Source organism: Pristis pectinata, chromosome 7, assembly GCF_009764475.1.
Source record: "Pristis pectinata isolate sPriPec2 chromosome 7, sPriPec2.1.pri, whole genome shotgun sequence".
Taxonomy (NCBI): Eukaryota; Metazoa; Chordata; class Chondrichthyes; order Rhinopristiformes; family Pristidae; genus Pristis; species Pristis pectinata.
Genome location: NC_067411.1, coordinates 60,714,893 through 60,734,508, shown reverse-complemented (window position 1 = coordinate 60,734,508; position 19,616 = coordinate 60,714,893). Strand labels below are relative to the sequence as shown.

Here is a 19,616-nt window from a genome sequence, read left to right as displayed (position 1 = left end):
ACATGGGGACTTTTATTCTTAAATCAAAAAAGTTGTAAAGATATATGATTAATGTTAAAATTATCAAAAGTCATCTCAGTCATCATGTAATTTCAACCCTACAGATGAATGAATATCCTGAAAAAGTACTAAGATTGAAATGAGCAATTCTACCTGACTTTTTTTTTGAAAAAGAGGCCTTTTTGGATCGTTTTTAAAGAACAACTTAGCCCACGAGAAATTTTATATCCTGAGTAAAGGAGATTTATTTAGAGGGGTGGGAAAAGGGCAAAGCAACACAGGAATCCAAAAGAGCACATTGTGCTTAGATAACATAGGCTTTACTTACTTTGATGCTGATTTAACTACGTCAGTTAGCATGTCCCTGACCCTGTTGAAGAGAAAGAAAAAAAATAAAATCAAAGGCCACAAATTACAGATTCTGCAATCTGAACTCTATAAACCACTGCTGTGCCCAACAGCTTGTAGGAGCCGAAGTCGAGATGTCTAGGTGGCCCTGTTCGAGGGTGAAGGGAGTTCAGCGAGTTCAACCAGAAGTGTCCCGCTCAGGGTGAAGAGACCAGCCCAGCGTCACTGCCTCAACTCCCCACAGGAACAAAACCAGAAAATGCTTAAAACACTCAATGAGTAAGGCAGCATCTATGGAAAGAGAAACATGTTTCAGATCAAAGAAGCTTTGTTGGAACTGGGAAGGCATTTGATTAACATTGATTTTGATTACTTTTTGAACAGTCTAAAATATTCTTAAATAAAAATCCATTAACTACACAACTACATATACCATTCTATTAACCTGATTTTGGGAACATGATAGTCTTCAAAGTAACACAAGTTCCAGTTTTGCATATACTAGCATGTGAAAAGAACATATTTGTAGCTTGTCTTCACAAGCTTTACATATTCAAAGATGAAGCAGCAGGGAATTAAGTGCAAAATAGTGTGCTCAGCTGGATGTGTTGAGTTATGACAGGCATGAAATCTCTTTTTGAAAAGACACAAGCTAAAGGGCATGCTCAGAAATGACCACCACATAGTCCTAGTTGAATAAAGGTCCGTAGTTAGTACATATGTCATAACGTAAATAGTGGGATAAAGGATCCTGCAGAACTAGTACACTTGATAGAGCAAGATGAGTTACAATGAGTAGCATTTTCATGTTTGCCAGTTTGCTATAAAATGGTAATTATCAGGAATTAGTTCTGACATTATTTCTGGGAATTCTAAACTACAACAAATTATATTGCATTTATAAGGTGACACACAAGTTCTGATGCTTAATGTGCAAAAATAAAAAAATGACAGATAAACAAATAAATATACTTTAAAATTGTTCCTACCAGAGCCAGGATATGAACTGCTTATACTGGAGCTCCTCTGGATCACCTTTCCCATGCTTCTGCTGCATCTCCAGCTCGGCCTGTCTCCCCTATAGACAAAGTCATCAATCAACAACGTCATCCAACAATGAAACTATTAGCAATCAGTAAGTGCAGGCAGGAGGAAGTTGTATATCAGTTCACACTGAGAGAGGAACTGTGTTTGCAGTAAATTTAAAAAAAGACAACTATTTAAAAAGCGAACCGGTATGTAGCAATTTCCTAAAACCCTCCATTCTTAAGCGAGTACCATCTCTCTAGGTGGAAATGTAGGGGCACCAATTTATTGGATAAGGCACACCAACATCATTCTGCAATTAGCGGCATAGAGGTGCACAACATGCTCTGACATTGGAGGCACAAGAGACTGCAGATGCTGGAATCTGGAGCAACAAACAATCTGCTAGAGGAACTCAGCGGGTCAAGCAGCATCTGTGGGAGGAAAAGACTCCACCAGAACTCATGTGTCACCTTATAAATGCAATACAATTTGTTGTAGTTTAGAATTCCCAGAAATAATAATGTTGCAACTGATTCCTGATAATTACCATTTTTATAGGAAAGTGCTTTCCTCCAACAGATGTTGTTCAATCTGCTTAGTTCCTCCAGCAAATTGTTTGATGCTCTAATATTGCTTTTCTGTACCTGACTCCACTGAAAGGCTTCAGCTCAGCTTGAAAGCTTTCCATTGGCCCAACTCTAGTCGGGGACAAGGAATAAGCTTTTCTTTAACTCAGGGCAGATGATACACTCAGCTGGATAAGGAGTGGGAAGTAAAAGAAATGGGAGAACTCCACTCCAAGCCCCTTCTACTGTGTCCTTGTTGTTATGCTCTTCTCTTGAAGAAAACACTTGGATTCCATCATGTCTGCAGATCCTATCTTCTCATATCATTTATTGTCCTCATGATAATAAAAATAAATCATAAAATCATGGTGAGTCATATCTTAATTCTTGGCATCCCATTTAGCTTTGAGCAAATATTTAAAATTCATGTTCTCTTCATCACCAAGAACACCTGCTCCTAGATCCATAGTGTTCCACATCCAAAAGCTTTCCACTTCTCTCTCCTTCTTCAGGATACAAACACTATTGGTTTCAATTTCTGTGAAGACACATGAGGGATGTTTTTACATGCAAAATGGTGCTAAATTTAGTTTCATTTCAATTGTTATCTGCTGGAATGAGGAACCGGCACAACAGTTAGCTTTAGAAAGCAGATATTACCATGAAAATAATTAACAATTGTTAGTGGTAAACAAGTCAAGATCAAGTACAGGCTATTGATGTAATAACCAGAAAATAAAGAATTAAGGGGTAGACTACTTCAAAAATAATTCTGCTGGGTGTTCTCAGAAAAAGCTAAAGGAAAAGCAGAACTGGGGATTCCATGGATAAGCCAAGTCAAAGCTCAAAGTCAATCCCTAGCAGGCACTGAATTAGGTGGCTTCAGATACAATTGCCCTCAGTCATCACCAGGTAAAGAAGGGAATACACAGATGGTTCCTCTACATTGCCCAGCAACCTTTGCAGAAACTGCCCCAGGCTTTTGGATCAGGACATCAACAGTTACTGAGACTGTTGACCATCCCTGACAAGGCTCAATCACAAAGAGAGACCAAAAGAGGGAGCTATCGGAAGGTGCACAGTAGTCTTGGAGAAGTGATGCCAAGTGTGCCTATAAAAAGTGGAATTGGAAAAGGTCACTGTAATTTTTTGGGGTTCCTCGGGCTTGCTTTATTCAGAATTTGCTTATTTGGGCTGTCTTTTAATATCCGACTTCAACATTCAGTGAAATGGTTGTGGAGTCAAGGCTGTCAATAAAACTGCTCCAGTGAATCAGCTACTCTCTCGTTCAACAGGATATTTATAATTATAAAGGGATAGAGATTCTAGCACATTACCAGGATCACATTGGTTGTGCTCACTGTGGTGCCTGGAAACCATTTTGAGGGCGAGTCACCTATTTTGGGTTTATTTTTAATAGCAGAGCTACTCCTTTTCCCATAAGACCTGGAAAAACTGCTTTGGAATCATAGCCCAGAGAGGAAGGAGAACCTTAAGGGGCTGAGCAGAGAAATGTATGAAGAGAAAATCAAGAAAAACATGAATTATTCATTAAAGACAGAAAAAAAACTCCTTAAAGTTTTAAAATACCTGCCAATTAAAGTATACAAAGTGCTGTGCAAAGATATATTTTGTGCGTGGAAACCTTAGCAAACCCCTTATAGCTGACACAATGAAATTGAAGGGGAAAATCTAAACACTGAGATACACAAACAATATGCTCCAACCCCACCATATGAAATCAAACCAATAAAATAAACAAACCAAGGACAAATAAAGTAACCACAGAACATTCAGAGCAATTAATGGTTACTTAATTATGTAATTGCTACAGCCTGCAGACAAATCTGACAATACGTTTGCATGGAACAACTGGATTGCTCTGGGCAGCACCATGCAATGATTTCAGACTCTTCCTGTCACTCTCCCTAGGGGTCTAATTTCAGTAAATAGGAGAGAAAATACTAACTGAACTACAAAGACAATCATCTATTCAGAGAAACACATAAATAAGCTTGTACACTTCAAAATGTTAGAAGTTCACTGTAGCTTCTCAAAAAGCCACATCCAAGAATTGGCAAAATGGCTCATAAATCATCAAGATTACAGTGATTCTCCGATAGCTGTAGCAGATAATTAAGAACAAGCTTCCCGAGAAATTTAGACTTTCATTATTTGGTGATTTTGCTGCCTAAAGCCCCAGTCTAATGCTATAATTAAGCATCAGTCACCTAGTCATTCTTATACATTATGTAGTCAGATCCCCCACTTCTGTCATAAAGATCTGTGTGTTATTCTCCGATTAAATTTGACTTCAATTAATTTGTGGCAAAGCATGTCTGTTTACCTTGATAATGTAAACACATTTCACCTCAGTGCAAAGTAACTTTCCACAGACCACGTATTCGCCACTGTGCATTTCTTCTTAGTTGCACTTCAAGTAAATTCTCCATAAAGGCACTGCATATCATTCTAATGATTAAATACTCCACAATGGTCAAGTACCATCAGCCTCATGTTTCTTCTTGTACATCTTCGTCAATTGAACAGACAAAAACAATGTTCTTTATCCATTTTAACTTTCAAGATTTTACACTAAAGAGCAAACATCTGCAAAATGGGTGTCATTATGTATAGGGCAATTTCCTTCAGGAACAGGGAAGGAGAAATTATGCCAGATATCCAACTAAATTTGGTTGTAACACATATTCTGTGCTTAACTGAAACAATATGCTGGAGGGACGGTCTGTCTGCTGTCACACTGATGCACTGTGTAAAGATTATTATCATAATTCTTACATACACAAAATTCAAGTCAGAGAAATGATCCAAGATTTGATAACTAAAATATTAATATTCAAAACAAGACCAGGACAATGAAACAAGTAAAATTATAAGCAGAAAATGCTGGAAACACTCAGCAGGTCAGATGACACCTATGGAAAGAGAAAGAATGTTAATGTTTTAGGTCCAAGACCCTTCACCAGAACTGGGAAAGAGAAAACAAGTTAGTTTTCTCTCTCCCCTTGTATTCATTCTCTCCCTGTTCTGTTTTGCTTTCCAAAGGTGCTACCTGACCTGTTGAGTACTTCCAGCAATTTCCTGTTTTTATTTCAAATTTCCACCATCTGCATTATTTTGATTTTAAGATTTGAAGCAAGTTGATCTCAAACACTTTCTGCAACAATTCTAGAAACAAGATTCCATCTGAGTGTGTAGTCTTATAGGTTACTGTTACTGCACACTTTGCATTATTAGCAATCCTTTTCAACTTTAAAGTGCATAACATATTAGTCTAATGGTCATCAATTCAGGTTAGGCTTTTGGAAGCATGGCTAGCTCTATTAAGTGGCCTCAAACCATTTACGCTTCATATAAACTGCAGGATAAATACATGTAATATTTTACAAAGGTTTCAATTGATTGATTAAATCATGCTAACATTTTCTCATCAAAGAAGCAAAGGTATCTATACTATGTTTGCACAATTAACAATTTTGTAGCACTAAATGCCCAAAGTATGTGGACATTGCAAAATGTTTCCTATTTCTCTAATTGGAAAGCAGGCAAAGGTAGCATTGTATCTGGATATTGCCAGTTCAGAACACTAACATGGGGACCTGGAGCTTAAACAAGCCATAAAAGATAAACACATTTGAATCACTGAATTAATTAAGAATTGTTATGCCACAAAAGGAGATCATTTGAACCATTGAGTCCATGCTGAATCCTTGTAAAGCGATCCATTGAGTCCCATTCCAAAAGCCAGGAAATTAATCTCTCAAGTATCTATCAAATGCACTTTTGAAAGTGCTCATAGATTGTGTTTCCATCACCAGTACAAGCAATGAACTTCAGTCAATGACTGTTCTCAGCACAAAATAATTTCCTCACATCTCCTTTGTATATTTTGCCCAAAATTTTAAATCCGAGCTCACTCATGGTTAACAATCTATTATCGGGAAGAGCTTTCTTTTGTCTACCCAATCTAATAATCACAACCTAATGTAGCTCCATCAAATCTCTCAGCCTTCTTTGTTCCAAGGAGAGCAACTGTTTAGAAACAATTAAACCCACAGTCTCAAGTTTTCAAGGCTAATCAAGTCTCATCTAAATATTAACAATAAATAATGAAATAAAACAGAAAATGCTGGAAATACTTGGAAAGTCAGAGAGACATGGTCTACATTTCAAGTTGAAGACCATTCATCAAAACTAATTTTCATTTTCTTACCTAAACATTGTTAGATTATCTGCATTTTACTGAATAAACACAATACTGCTTTAAATAATATTCTCATCCGTCAAAACAGTTTACAAAATTTTTGGTGTAGAATTACTGGCCTTAATCATGAACGGTTAACTTTGGAACAGGGAAGGAATCCATTGCTATCTCAATGGTGTATTTACCTGCAGAACAGCCTGATATGTTCTACCCATAAATCCTAGCCAGGCTTGAGGCATCAAAATTGATTTATGCCATTCAGAAGGTTGAATAGGCACCTGTAAATTAAACAGAGATTGTTAAATAACCAAATTATAATCAAAACAACTAAGATCCCCAGAAAAATATGGAACTATCATGCACATTTTTTTTAAATGTGGAAAACCTTCTCAGAGTAACCTCAAGCTTTACAGTTTTGATCATTATGAACCTATCAATGCCATTGACTAAAGATTCAAGAATGTCTAAGGAAGTGTTTATTTTTATTTTCTCCCCAAAGTTTCAAAGAGTGGAATGCTTTTTAGTCCCCCACAAATCTTGGGGTCACTCTCTTCCTCTTAACAAAAGAAGCTGCTTCTGATTTGTTCTTATGTGAGACACAAGATATCTCACCAACTCACTAATGCTAGTGAAAGCTGTGCACCCCAGCAGACATTTCCAGAAACGGCCCACTTCATCAAAAAGTTTGAATATATCAACACACTCATACTTTTAAGTTATTCATGAAGTGCTGATGAAAGGTATTCATTTGTCATTTCTGATGTGATTTAATTTGTTTTTTTAACAACTTCATTTTGAGTTATGGCATGATCTTCTTACCATCTTTCGACCTATTGTGATGAATACAGCGACAGAATTAAATAGGATTTCTTCTGCAATTCCTTTAGTTATCTCAAATAAGGTTAGCTGGGAAATTCCAACGAGTGTTTTTCAAACAAACCTTGAACTATTCTGGAAATATACTAACATTTTGTTCTGAAATGCATGACCATTTCTGGCTCTTTCAAAAATCATATTTGACCATTTAAAAAAATTAGCCCCAGTAGATTTAAAAGTTGGGACTTGGTATCATTTTTTTTTGCTATTTCAAACTAACTTTGACCTCTTGCCTAAACAATGAAAATTTTGAACGTGAAGTTCAGAGTGAGGAGCAGATGGGGAAAGGGTGATAGAGGAGCGAATGAGGAAAAAAAAATAGCAATAGATTGAATGAGGGAGGGAAAACGAATGAGAGGGAGAGGAGAAAAGTCAGAGAGGGAGAGGAGAAAAGTCAGAGAGATCGAGAAAAAGAGACAGACAGACGGAGGGCTGTAGGATAGAAAAGAAATGAGAAAGTAAGGGAGATGGGCAGTGATCGACTAGGAAATGAGCTTGCATTGTTGGAACAGGTCAAAATGCATCAATGAGCATCATACCCCAGAGAAGACATGATAGAAGAGGCTGTAATGAGGAGTGAGTGGGTAAACATGGAGCAACAGAAGGCTTGCAGTGACCCAATGATGCAAAGAGGTGGTTGATGATGGAAGAAGAGAGTCCAACATTCTTCTCACCTACATGCTTGGTCCTGGTTCAGCAAAAAGTTTTGCTAAGGAGAGACAAAGTCCTTGAGACTAAAAGCTAATTGGAGCAGCCATGCATAGACAGTCTCAGTAGGAGGAATACCTTGGAAATAAGGTGGTGTAGTTGGATGCTGAGCTGTGATGATGGTAAGAGAATATCAAAACTGAGAATAAGACAGTTGATGAGAAAGGCACTGGAGGTGACAATGCTGCAAGCTTGTCAGTTGCCTGAGGACAGGGAATTGTGCAGCTCAGAACAGTGGTCATTCTATCAGCTTTCTATTGTGTTTAATTCTTAGGAAAATGGAGAAGCATTGGACTAATTAAGTCCAAATGAAATATGCAACTGCAGGTCATGCAGTGAACACAGCTCAAAGGAACCCTTTGCAAGAAGCCACATTGAAATAGATTTTTATTAAAATATGCTATACTTTGTGCTCCTGATTTCCCAAGATGAACCCCCAAGAGTTTCCACAACACTGGTTGTCAGGGCAATGCAATCGATAGTTGACCCTTATGTCAAAATACTTGTGTGATTTTATTTTATGTATATTATAATTTATAATATATATAGCACAAGAACCTACCTCATGGATTAGGGCTGCAAGCATCTGCTGGTAACTACGACCTCTACTAACAAGAAAACGATTAATAGGCTTGCCATCTTTGTCAGTCTGAATGTGTAGATCATAACAAAGTAATAGTCCAGCTGTAAAACAAAATACAGACTAGGAAGAGTTTAAACTGATAGACTAACATTCTAAGGAAAACATTTAACATGTCAGTGTTTAATGTCTCAACTCAGCAGTGAGGTTTAAGTTATAAAGATCCCCATCAGGTTGTATAAACTATAAATCTAGAGTTAATCATTGAGAATGCTGTTATTCTTCAATGTAATCATCTTCTCCTTTGTTCAACTTCCACAATGAAAGGAAACTAGATCTAGAGACATGCCTCTTTAAGAAATTAGTATCATGGAGTCTCAGAAGATCTCCCACTTTACTTTTTTTTAAGTGACTCAGCTGAAGCACACCTTAACCTTTGTTGGAACTTTCTGAAGCTTTTTGGTTGTGTGATTGGTTCCCAAATAAACTACTGCCAGGTACAATGGCTCCATCAGCTTTTATTGCAAGCACAGTGCTGTCCAGGGCCAGAGGTCCAGTAGCACTATCTGATGCCAGAAAAGCTGCCGCTACAGATGCCAGAGGTGGTCTCTGACATCAGAGAGCCAACAATACAGTCCTGCATCGGAGGACCAATGCATTTTCTGTTGTCAGAGGGCCAACAACACTGTCCTGTGTCAGAAGAGTGGAGGCACCACCTTATCTGTATAGTTTTTGAAGTAAATGTGGGTTGTGATATTCAGCAAATATTATTGGTGAACAACTTCCACATTTCAGATATGTTACAAGATTTCACCACATCCAGGACTTCACCATTAAATCAAAATAAAATGCAAAAATGCATGATAAGTATTCCATGCAGTCTTGGAGGTATGAAATGCACACTTTTCAACAATTTTTTCGCAATAGCTGCTAAATGTTCCACCAATGTGACCAACCACATAATTTTGAGTACATTGGTGACTTTTGGAATAGAGACGATGGGAAGGCGAGTGTTGAATAACTTTACTGACTTCTAGGTTACAATGTCGTATTATCAGGTATGGTTATTATTAGACTACATGAATGAATGCCAAATGGCAATGCAACAATTGAACTTACTGCATTTGTGAAAGCTCTGGGAATACAGATTAGCTCACAACACCAAGTAACACTTATCAAAAAGATTGATGGCTAATTCACCTGCCAGCCCAGATTTTAGTCCAGGTTGTTTGTTCTTCTCATAAGTCTTGAGCATGAAGTTGGGAATCCCTGCTATTGTCTTCCCTTGGTCAGAACGTATGATTCCACCTCGCAGTGCCGAATAATATATCCCACGGGGCATTACAGTTAATTCCTCGTTCACAAGGGATGACAAAAACTCTTCAAAAGCTGTAAGAAAAGGTCAAAGAAGTGCTACTTCTGGCTGTCATGAAGAACAAAATTAGTAACTGCAAGTTCAAATTTAAATAGCAATGGCCAAGACAATCACTCCCATGTGTCATCATGACTTTGAGTTCACCTCTGCCTAAACTTTTATTCAGGAAGCTGCCAGTAAGCGATGTCAGATGCTCTACTAAAGAGACAAATGTTTTTAACTCTTTACTCTTCTGGTGATTAATCACCATGTTGCCAACACTGGCCTCAGGACAAACAATTAGTATTAGACGCAGAGAAGAACGACTGTTCTTCCTTTAAGAGCAACCAGGAAGAGAATTAGTTGCAAACTTTAAAACAAAATAATTTATGATCTAGACTTGAACATAACTGCAGATCCAAGGAGTAAAACCAATATAATTTTGGAGGGCTGCTTACAGTTATCAAAATTAGAAAATCAATTCCTTGTTCTTTATTGCTGTCAGACTATAAGTGAAGAAGAGAAAGTACAAAACAATCATTTGACAAACATTGGCAGGTTCATTGGTGCAAATCAACCAAACCATTTATTTGTTGAATAACGTTGGTTACAGTTGCAATAACTGGCACTTCAAGGGAATTTAGTTAATGAAACAGCAATTCATAACTGCAAAGTATTTAAAAAATTTAAAAAAAACTGGAAGGAACTTTAAGGAAATCTTCAAGGAAAAAAATCCCACATGTTTGCACTAGCTGAGGACAGACTGTGAACTTCAAAGACAACACACAATTTTGGATCTCTCAAAATCAAACATCCTCATATTCAATAAAACAGAAGAGGACTGATTCATCCTGATGCTCCGATTCTACAATCTGCATATACACACAGAAACAGAAACAGCCTATCGTACCCCAAGGTTTCTTACCCACCAAACAAGACCTGCAATCAAGGTGCACCTTTTCTTTCTTCACTTTTCCCATTACCGACCCCTTCTCTTCACTCATCACCACTTGTCATCACCTCACCTTTGTCCTGAGCACATTTCTTCTCACACGCCTAAGTCCCTCCCACACTCCACCAACCTTTTCCCTGACTCTGCACTTGCTTGAAAATGTAAAGCTCTGGGTTAGATCAATGACCTGAGACATTAAACTTTTCCTCTCCATATAAACACCCCACCTTACTGGTTGAGTTTTTAATAGAATAATGTGTTTCATGACACAATATCATGTTATAAAGATTTGGTAAAAGTCGTCATAATGTCAGGAGAGTCAGACTTAAGCAGCAGAAAAACACCAGGACCAGTGGATTTGGTTTGGGGAGAGTTGGAAGGGGTGGTTGGGGAGTGCAGTGGTACCACCACATCAGGTGAATCGATAAAGTGTTTCCTTAATATTTCCTTAATATTAGTGATTGGTTCATATTCTTGGAGACTTGATCTGCACAAGGGCAACTCAGCTGGAGGTGCTCAATACTGCCATGCAGCAGCCCTTCCTTACATGGCCTGGAGATAACTCGTTAGTTACGCATTACCATCACACTATGCCTATCAACTCTGAGCCGTAATATTCAAAGGAGGTCTTACTAATTATAATATAACATGCATAACCTTTTTGGTGGATGGAGGAGAAAAAGAAGTTGCACAGAAATTTAATACCCAAAACATCTAGATGCAAGTTTTCATTTATTTCTTAATCCTTTTCAATTTTCCAAACAAGATTAGTGAGTTTGAAGGAGTTATTAGTGATGACATTTGGAAGTCTTGAATCTTATTTGCCAAAATCAATATGTTAACCCTACTTCATGCTGGACATTATTCTTCAACTAATAACTCAACGTTGCCACTTAAACCTGGGACGGCAGAGCAGAAATGGATGGAATTTCTACAAGAAATAAGGAAAAGGCAGGATAGATATATTCCAAGAAAAAAAGGTTATGAAAGGAAAAGTGGCACAAATGTGGAATAACAAGAGAGGTGAAGGCTAAAATAAAAGCAAAAGGGAGGGCATACAAGGAAGCAAAAATTAGTGGGAAAACAGAAGACTGGGAAACTTTTAAAAACTTACAGAAAGAAACTAAGAAGGTCATTAGGAAAGAAAAAATGAATTATGAAAGGAAGTTGGCAGATATTATTCAAAAAGATATGAGTTTTTTTAAATATATGAAGAGTAAAAGAGACACATGGGTTGATATAGGACCAATTGAAAACGGTGTGAGAGAGATTATAATGGATAACAAAGAGATGGCAGAGGAACTAAATGAGTATTTTGCATTGGTCTTCACTGTGGAGGACATCAGCAATATACCATAGTCAGGGGTCTCAGGGGATAGAACTGAATTCAGTTAAGATTACTAGAGAGAATGTGCTTGGGAAGCTAACTGGATTAAAGACAGATAAGTCTCCTGGACCGGATGAGATGCATCCTGGGTTCTGAAGGAGGTGGCTTCAGAGATTGCGGAGGCATTGGTGATAATTTTCCAGGAATCAATAGACTCCGGCATGGTTCTGGAGGACTGGAAGATTGCAAATGTAGTTCCTCTGTATAAGAAGGGTGGGAGGCAGCATAAAGGAAATTACAGACCTATTAGTCTGACATCGGTGGTGGGAAAGTTATTGGAATCGATCCTCAAGGATGAGGCCCAAGCCAGCATGGTTTCGTGAAGGGAAGATCCTGCCTGACCAACCTATTGGAGTTTTTTGAGGAAATCTCAGGTAGGGTGGATAAGGGAGAGGCTGTGGATGTTGTGTATTTGGACTTTCAAAAGGCCTTCAAAAAGGTGCTGCACAAGAGACTGATTAATAAGATGAGAGCCCATGGAATCATAGGTAGGATATTGGAATGGGTGGAGCGTTGGCTGGTAGGCAGAAAGCAAAGGGTGGGAATAAAGGGATCCTGTTCTGGTTGGCTACCGGTTACCTGTGGTGTTCTGCAGTAGTCGGTGTTGGGGCCGCTTCTTTTTACTTTGTACGTTAATGATTTGGATTATGGAGTAAATGGTTTTGTGGCTAAGTTTGCAGATGACACCAAGATAGGTGGAGGAGTAGGGAGTATTGAAGAAATAGAAAGGTTGCAGAAAGACTTAGATAGTTTAGGAGAATGGGCAAAGAAATGGCAGATGAGATTCAATGTTGAGAAATGTGCCGTTGTACACTTTGGAAAAAGAAATAAATGGGCAGATTATTATCTAGATGGGGAGAAAATTCAAAGTACAGAAGTACAAAGGGACTAGGGGGTACTCGTGCAGAATACCCTAAAGGTTAACCACCAGGTCGGATCAGTGGTAAAGAAAGCGAAAGCTATGTTAGCATTCATTCCGAGAGGTATAAAGTATAAAAGTAAGGAAGTGTTGATGAGGCTCTATGGGGCACTGGTGACGCCTCATTTGGAGTACTGTGTGCAGTTTTGGGCCCCTTATCTTAGGAAGAATGTACTGATGATGGAGAGGGTTCAGAAAAGATTTACGAGGATGATTCCCGGAATGAAAGGGCTTACATACGATGAGCGTTTCTCGGCTCTTGTACTGTATTCATTGGAGCACAGAAGAATGAGAGGGGGCCTCATAGAAACATTTAGAATGTTAAAAGGACTGGACAGAGTAGATTTGGTTAAGCTGTTTCCCCTGGTGGCTGAGTCCAGGACTAGAGGGCACAATCTTAGAATTAGAGGGTACCGGTTTAAAACAGAAATGAGGAGAAATTTCTTTAGCCAGAGGGTAGTGAAATTATGGAATTCTTTGCCACGTACAGCTGTGGAGGCCCAATCATTGGGGGCATTTAAGGAAGAGATTGATAAGTATCTAATTAGTCAAGGTATGAAGGGATATGGGGATATGGCTGGAAATTGGGGCTAGATAGGAATAGTATTAGTTTAGCTCATGGAGCAGACTCAATGGGTCAAATGGCCTACTTTTGCTCCTTTGTCTTGTGATCTTGTGATAAAATAATTACCAGCCTCATACATACCAGACAACACCGACAGTGGGGTCCTTAAAAGTAGCTTTATGTATGATGCACCTGGAACTGAAAGATCTTCTTCTTTTTCCTCTTCTTCTGTATTTAATTCCATCTCATCATCCATTCCATAATCATTTTTTCTCTCTGGCCGTACCTAAACAGAAAATACAACAGTACATAGTGGTCAACTTTTAATGCATTTTCAAACTATAATTTGGTTAAATAAAGTTCTAGTGTTTGAAGGTGACACCTGTGGCTCAATTGAAAGCACTATGGCCCACATCAAAAGTTTCCTGGTTCAAACTACACTGCAGACATTTGAAAGCAAAAATGTAGGCTGATATTCTAGTGCTCTACTAAAGGAGTGCTGCACTGCAGAAGATGCCGTCTCTCAAATGATATAAAACTGCCGACGTGGATGCTAAAGATCCCAAGCTATTGATTTGAAGGAAAGCAGTGAGGTTATTCTCAATGGCCTGGCCAACATTTATCTAGCGTTTAACATTTCTAAAACAGATTATCTGGTCAGGATCACAGTGCTGTATATAGTAGTTTTCTACATTACAACAATGTCTACATTCCTTAAGTATTTCACTTGCTAAAGTTGTTGTGACAAAAAGTAAATCAGCTTTTCTTCATCTCGCAACCTGACCAAAAATCGTCCTTTGATGTCTCACTTACGTCTGTAATTGCCATAGAGCACCAAGGGAAATGCAAAAAGTGTTCCAATTAAAAGTATAAATATTAAGGTAAAGCTTGAAAAACTCAAGAGACCCTTGAATACCTACATGGCTGATTCTGCAACTGTACTGCATTTAGTGTCTTGGTTCAGAGATTCATAATTCTCAGGTACAGATTGAAAGAACTTTTGAAAAAGTTAGACACAACTTCTCATGCATTCTGAGGGGAAATTAGTTCAAGAAGATACTTGAGAACTGAGGTCAAAAATCCACAAAGAAATTATCACACCATTGGAATGGAGATATGGTAGTCTGTCATGACTTTGCCGTAAATTACATGGTCGGTTAAATTAAAGATTAAAAAAAAGAGAAAAGATGGGACAGGAGAACCACCATGCCAAGTATTGGGATTAGGAATTGCAGAAATCCAGTAGAAACAAAAATCAGGAGAAGTGGGGTTAGAGACTGCAGAATTCCTGCAGGACAGAAATCAGGAGAAGTGGGATTGGAGGTTGCAGAATTCCTGTAGAAACATAGACCAGGAGCATGGCAAACTACTAATAGACTGTCACATTTCCCCCACTTTAAGTGTGATTACTTTTTGAAAGTTTATCATTGTCCTCAAGTCCTTTGGGTGATATTGAGTTTGCAAAAGTCAGTACATAAATGCAAGTTCTCTTTTTCTCCACAACAGCCACACTAATTAGCTGACTCTTGCTTGTTTTCTTGTTATCAGTGCCACACTCTACCTTTAATATGGCAGAGGAGCTAAAGCTGAAAGTGGGAGCTGCTAGTGGGGAATAAAATTTACACTGACTTTGTTCTCTGGGTTTTAAGCTTGATTTAGTCTAAAGTTCCATTCTAAAAAATATATCATAGGTATGTCCCACACCAATGTGGAGGTACTGAAGGGCATTTAGGAGGACATAAAAAAGCCCAGTCCCAATATTCAAGGTTCTGACACAATGCTGTGCAACCCAAAACAAATGTCAGGATCATGAACATGTATACCTGTTCCTTGACAGAAAAGCCTTGGCAGGAGCTACTGCATCCAAAGCGAATGCTTTAGATAGATTACTATTTAGATAGTATTCAGATAGATTACTATTTAAAGATAACAATAAAATGGATTTGGAGTTCATCCCTCACTGTGGTGGATAGGCAAAACTATCCTACAGACTTGATCTGGCCTGTGGGCTGTACATTAGCTTCTAGTGTATTTTCCTCCACTTTAGAAACTTCAGGAAACAAAAAGAATGACCCGCCTCATCTCAATTTGAAGTAACTTGTACAGAATTTGTTATTTTAAAGATGAAGCTTATATATTAATTTTGATATTTGCTGAGATAAGTTGCAAATCTGAATGCCACAAAGTACTAATAAAATGCCATTGGATTTTATTCTATCTTTCCTTGTACATCTTTATTTGATTAACCAATAGTAATCAATAACTTTGCTGCCAAGACACAACTAGCCCCCAGACACCCATTAAAATTTTTATATTTCAGTTGACTCAGAATCTCCTTTTTGTAAGATGCTTTTACCATTTAATCTGAAAATAAACTGGATAACAAAGTCACAAATTATTTTGTTGATCATTGGTCATTTAGAATAACTCCACTGAAATTAACCAACTTCCTGCAACTTAAGGTATCCTTTTATTTAAAAATCGTACTTTATTCTTTTTTTTTTGCAGACTGACAAAATCTAATGATCCTGAAAGTTTACATGGAAGTCCATAATCTTATATCAGTTGAAACAGAAGTTATCACTTCAGAAAAGCCAACTTCTCAGCTACATGCTGCAATAACAACTTCTTTCTTTGCTGCTTTCAGTATTATCAAGGGCCTGTTAAGGTGTCAGTTTCTAATCTAGCACCTTCCATCACAAAAGTAAATCTTTGTAGTGAAGTTAGGACATTCTCTACAAACACAGCCAGTACAATAATGATAACCTTATTGGTAATCATTGCTGCACTGGTGAGGCCTCACTTGGAATACTGTGTGCAGTTCTGAGCCCCTTATCTTAGGAAGGATGTACTGATGTTGGAGAGGGTTCAGAAAAGATATACGAGGATGATTCCCGGAATGAAAGGGCTTACTTATGATGAGCGTTTGTCGGCTCTTGGACTGTACTCACTGGAGTACAAAGAATGAGAGGGTACCTCATAGAAACATTTCGAATGCTGAAAGGACTGGACAGAGTAGATGTGGCTAAGCTGTTTCCCTTGGTGGGTGAGTCCAGGACGAGAGGGCAGAGTCTTAGAATTAGAGGGTACCTGTTTAAAACAGAAATGAGGAGATATTTCTTTAGCCAGAGGGTAGGGAATTTATGGAATTCTTTGCCACATACAGCTGTGGAGGCCCGATCATTGGGGGATTTTAAGGAGGAGATTGATAGGTATCTAATTAGTCAAGGTATCAAGGGATATGGGGATAAGGCCAGAAATTGGGGCTAGATAGGAATAGTTTAGTTTAGCTCATGGAGCAGACTTGATGGGCCGAACGGCCTACTTCTGCTCCTTTGTCTTGTGATCTTGTGAACCTTGCTTAAACAAAAGCCTAAGCAGCTAATCTCCAAGTTACTCAGGTTTCTTCATTTAAGCATTAACATCAAATGTTCTGCAGATCAACAAAATGCCACTTTATGTCTGTGATTGCCTCCTGTTATCATTGCCACAATATTGGCATCTCCCTATGGCTAACAAACAGAAGAATCAGGGGATACAAGGAAAAAACTCCTCAAAAAAACCAAGAAGTACTGTAAGCTCCAGGTGTCCCATTAATGAAGACAAGTGGTATCAGGAAAACTGAAATGGGGGCTGGAGATAATAGTAATAGTAGGAATTGCAAATGGATAATTAAAATTCAGATTGTACCTTTTCACTGAACCACACAATAAATGAAAGAAAGCCTCATGTGAGAAATGTTTTTTTGCTGTTCTGTGCAAATATGAGGCCATGAAACATATTAAATACAAATTGAATCCAAGAGTGATGGAACTTTCTATTCAAAATAAAACATCTCATGATATCCCAAAGCAATCGTTGAACTTCCTACATTATATTCTGCTGATTGATTTGTAATTACTGATTATGCCATTAAAAAATCCACACCATTGTTGGTCTAAATGTAAATGGACAAGCAGCAATTACTTTGCCGGTGAAGGAGTGCACACAGTATCAGTTCCTCCTCTTACCCCCACCTACCTCACAAGGTATTTATATTTGTTAAGGGTTACCAAAATTCGGCAAGTAGATGGGTATGCTGTTGGTGCAGATCAGTAACCCTGAGGCTTGGACTAACAATCCAGGGGCCACAATTCAAATCCCACTACAGCAGCAGTAGAATTTAAACACAGTTAATAATCTAGAATATTTTAAAAAAGGCCATTGGTAATGTTATAAAAACCCATCTGATTCGGGAGTGGATCTGCCATCAATATCTAAGAGCCTTAATTTTTAAGTGGCATGGCAAATCATTCAGTAGGTAAGGGCAATCAAAAATGGGCAATAAATTCTGACTTTGCTGGTGATGTTTAGATCCTGAAAAATTAATTTAAAATGCAATCAATGACCATGAGTTTGTTGAGGGATTAGGGTTAATCTTATACTCCCCCAATTAAAGTGATAAATCTTGTTCGTGTTCTATTTGCTAGAAATTTGAAGGTGTATTAGACTGTGTCTGCTGGTATCCCTGCAAACTTTTCTGACTTTTTATGCTTTCTCACACTAACATCAGCCTCAGGAAACATCCTCCCCATGACAATCATTTTCAATTGAACTATTAAGTCATCCTAGTCTGAAAATCACTGTTGACATTACTAGTATTTCACAATATTCCCTCATCCATTATTTAACTGCATTAATTCATTTAAATGAGCTTTGATTAAAAACAAGTCAAAATGTCATATTTATGGATTAAGCATCTGATTGTTAATATTTGCTATAATTATTTTTCTTTTTGCTTATAAAAGCTAAGTAAGTGACTTTGTGCAATAATGCCTGAAGCCAAAACACTTTGTCACTTTTATAATCTTGAGATAATTGCAATAATCTAAAAAAGAGAGACATCAATTTGATTCCAGTAAACGAACTGTCTATGCACTCATTAAGGGCCAGAGTACAAAAATTATCTCTCAGTTCTGTAATGAATTATTAACACTAATCATCTAGCAGCTAGTTAAGCACCAAAAATGCAACATGTAGCGTAGCAGTTAGCACGACGTTATTACAGCACCAGCAATCAGGGTTCGATCCCCGTCGCTGTCTGTAAGGAGTTTGTACATTCTCCCGTGTCTGCGTTGGTTTCCTCCGGGTGCTCCGGTTTCCTCCCACATTGCAAAGATGTACAGGTAGGTTAATTGGGTTTAAAATGGCCGGCGCGGACTAGTTGGGCCGGAAGGGCCTGTTACCACACTGTAAATAAAATTTAAAAATTTAAAAACAGATTCATCTTCTCCTTCATAATAATTGCATCTAATGGCACACTAATAACTTTTTACAGAAATGTTTTGCTGTGAAACAGGACTATTCTCCCTTAAATGTAATTTTTGCATGATTCAACCGTTAACAGAAGTGATATGGATCACTCCACAATGTGAACAAAAATTCTTAGCAATGCAGAATTCCTGCCTATACTGTTCAAGCACTAGAAGCCATTCTGTTACTTCAGTAGGAGTGGCACAGGAGAAGAGGGAGGGTAAGTGAAATATAAGACAATGACTGGAGGATGGGGAGAGAAAAGGTGAATAGGAGAAGGGCTAACAGCCATAAATTGGGATGTTGCTGGAGGGAGAGAAGGGGGGAAAGGAGAGGAAAAAGATATCAACTTTAATTGAGAATGATTGTGGTGATGGTGTTTTAGCAGTAAATACAGATTGAACTGGAAGAGTAGGAAAGATACGTCACCTTCAATTTAACCTGCAAATGGATGGAAAAGGGAAAGCATACAAATTTGAATGTGATGGTAGAAGAAGAATATCACATTGATTAGGAGTACAGAACAATAAAGGTATGTTCCAGCTTCAACATAGAGGAAAAATAATTGGGTCAATGAGGCCCAATGATCCACATGTAGCTTCCTGCATCCCCCTTCACTGGAAAAGCAGAATGCAATTCCTCAACCTGTCACCAATTGCCGTGTGCCAGAACTACTTGGGAGGTGGTCACCTTGCCACACCATTCATGGTTTGGAGAGGAAAGCGGCACCAGAGGAAACGAACACACTTCAAGAGATCAGGGTCAAAACAAATGGCAAAATTCTCGGCCAATCATAGCATTACAGTCCTTTTCTT

The 19,616-nt window shown here is 38.2% G+C and overlaps 1 protein-coding gene across 7 annotated transcripts in view; it reads right to left on the bottom strand.

Annotated features, from left to right (window-relative positions):
- Positions 1–19,616, bottom strand: part of focad (focadhesin) — a 175,321-nt gene that overhangs the window by 50,892 nt on the left and 104,813 nt on the right. For all 7 annotated transcript variants that reach the window (XM_052019164.1, XM_052019163.1, XM_052019166.1 and 4 more), the window contains 6 exons: positions 13,651–13,795; positions 9,533–9,721; positions 8,315–8,436; positions 6,354–6,446; positions 1,338–1,426; positions 329–370 (listed from right to left, as the gene is read on the bottom strand). In XM_052019164.1, coding sequence (XP_051875124.1) covers positions 329–370; positions 1,338–1,426; positions 6,354–6,446; positions 8,315–8,436; positions 9,533–9,721; positions 13,651–13,795 — 680 coding nt within the window. The remainder of the gene's footprint in view (positions 1–328; positions 371–1,337; positions 1,427–6,353; positions 6,447–8,314; positions 8,437–9,532; positions 9,722–13,650; positions 13,796–19,616) is intronic.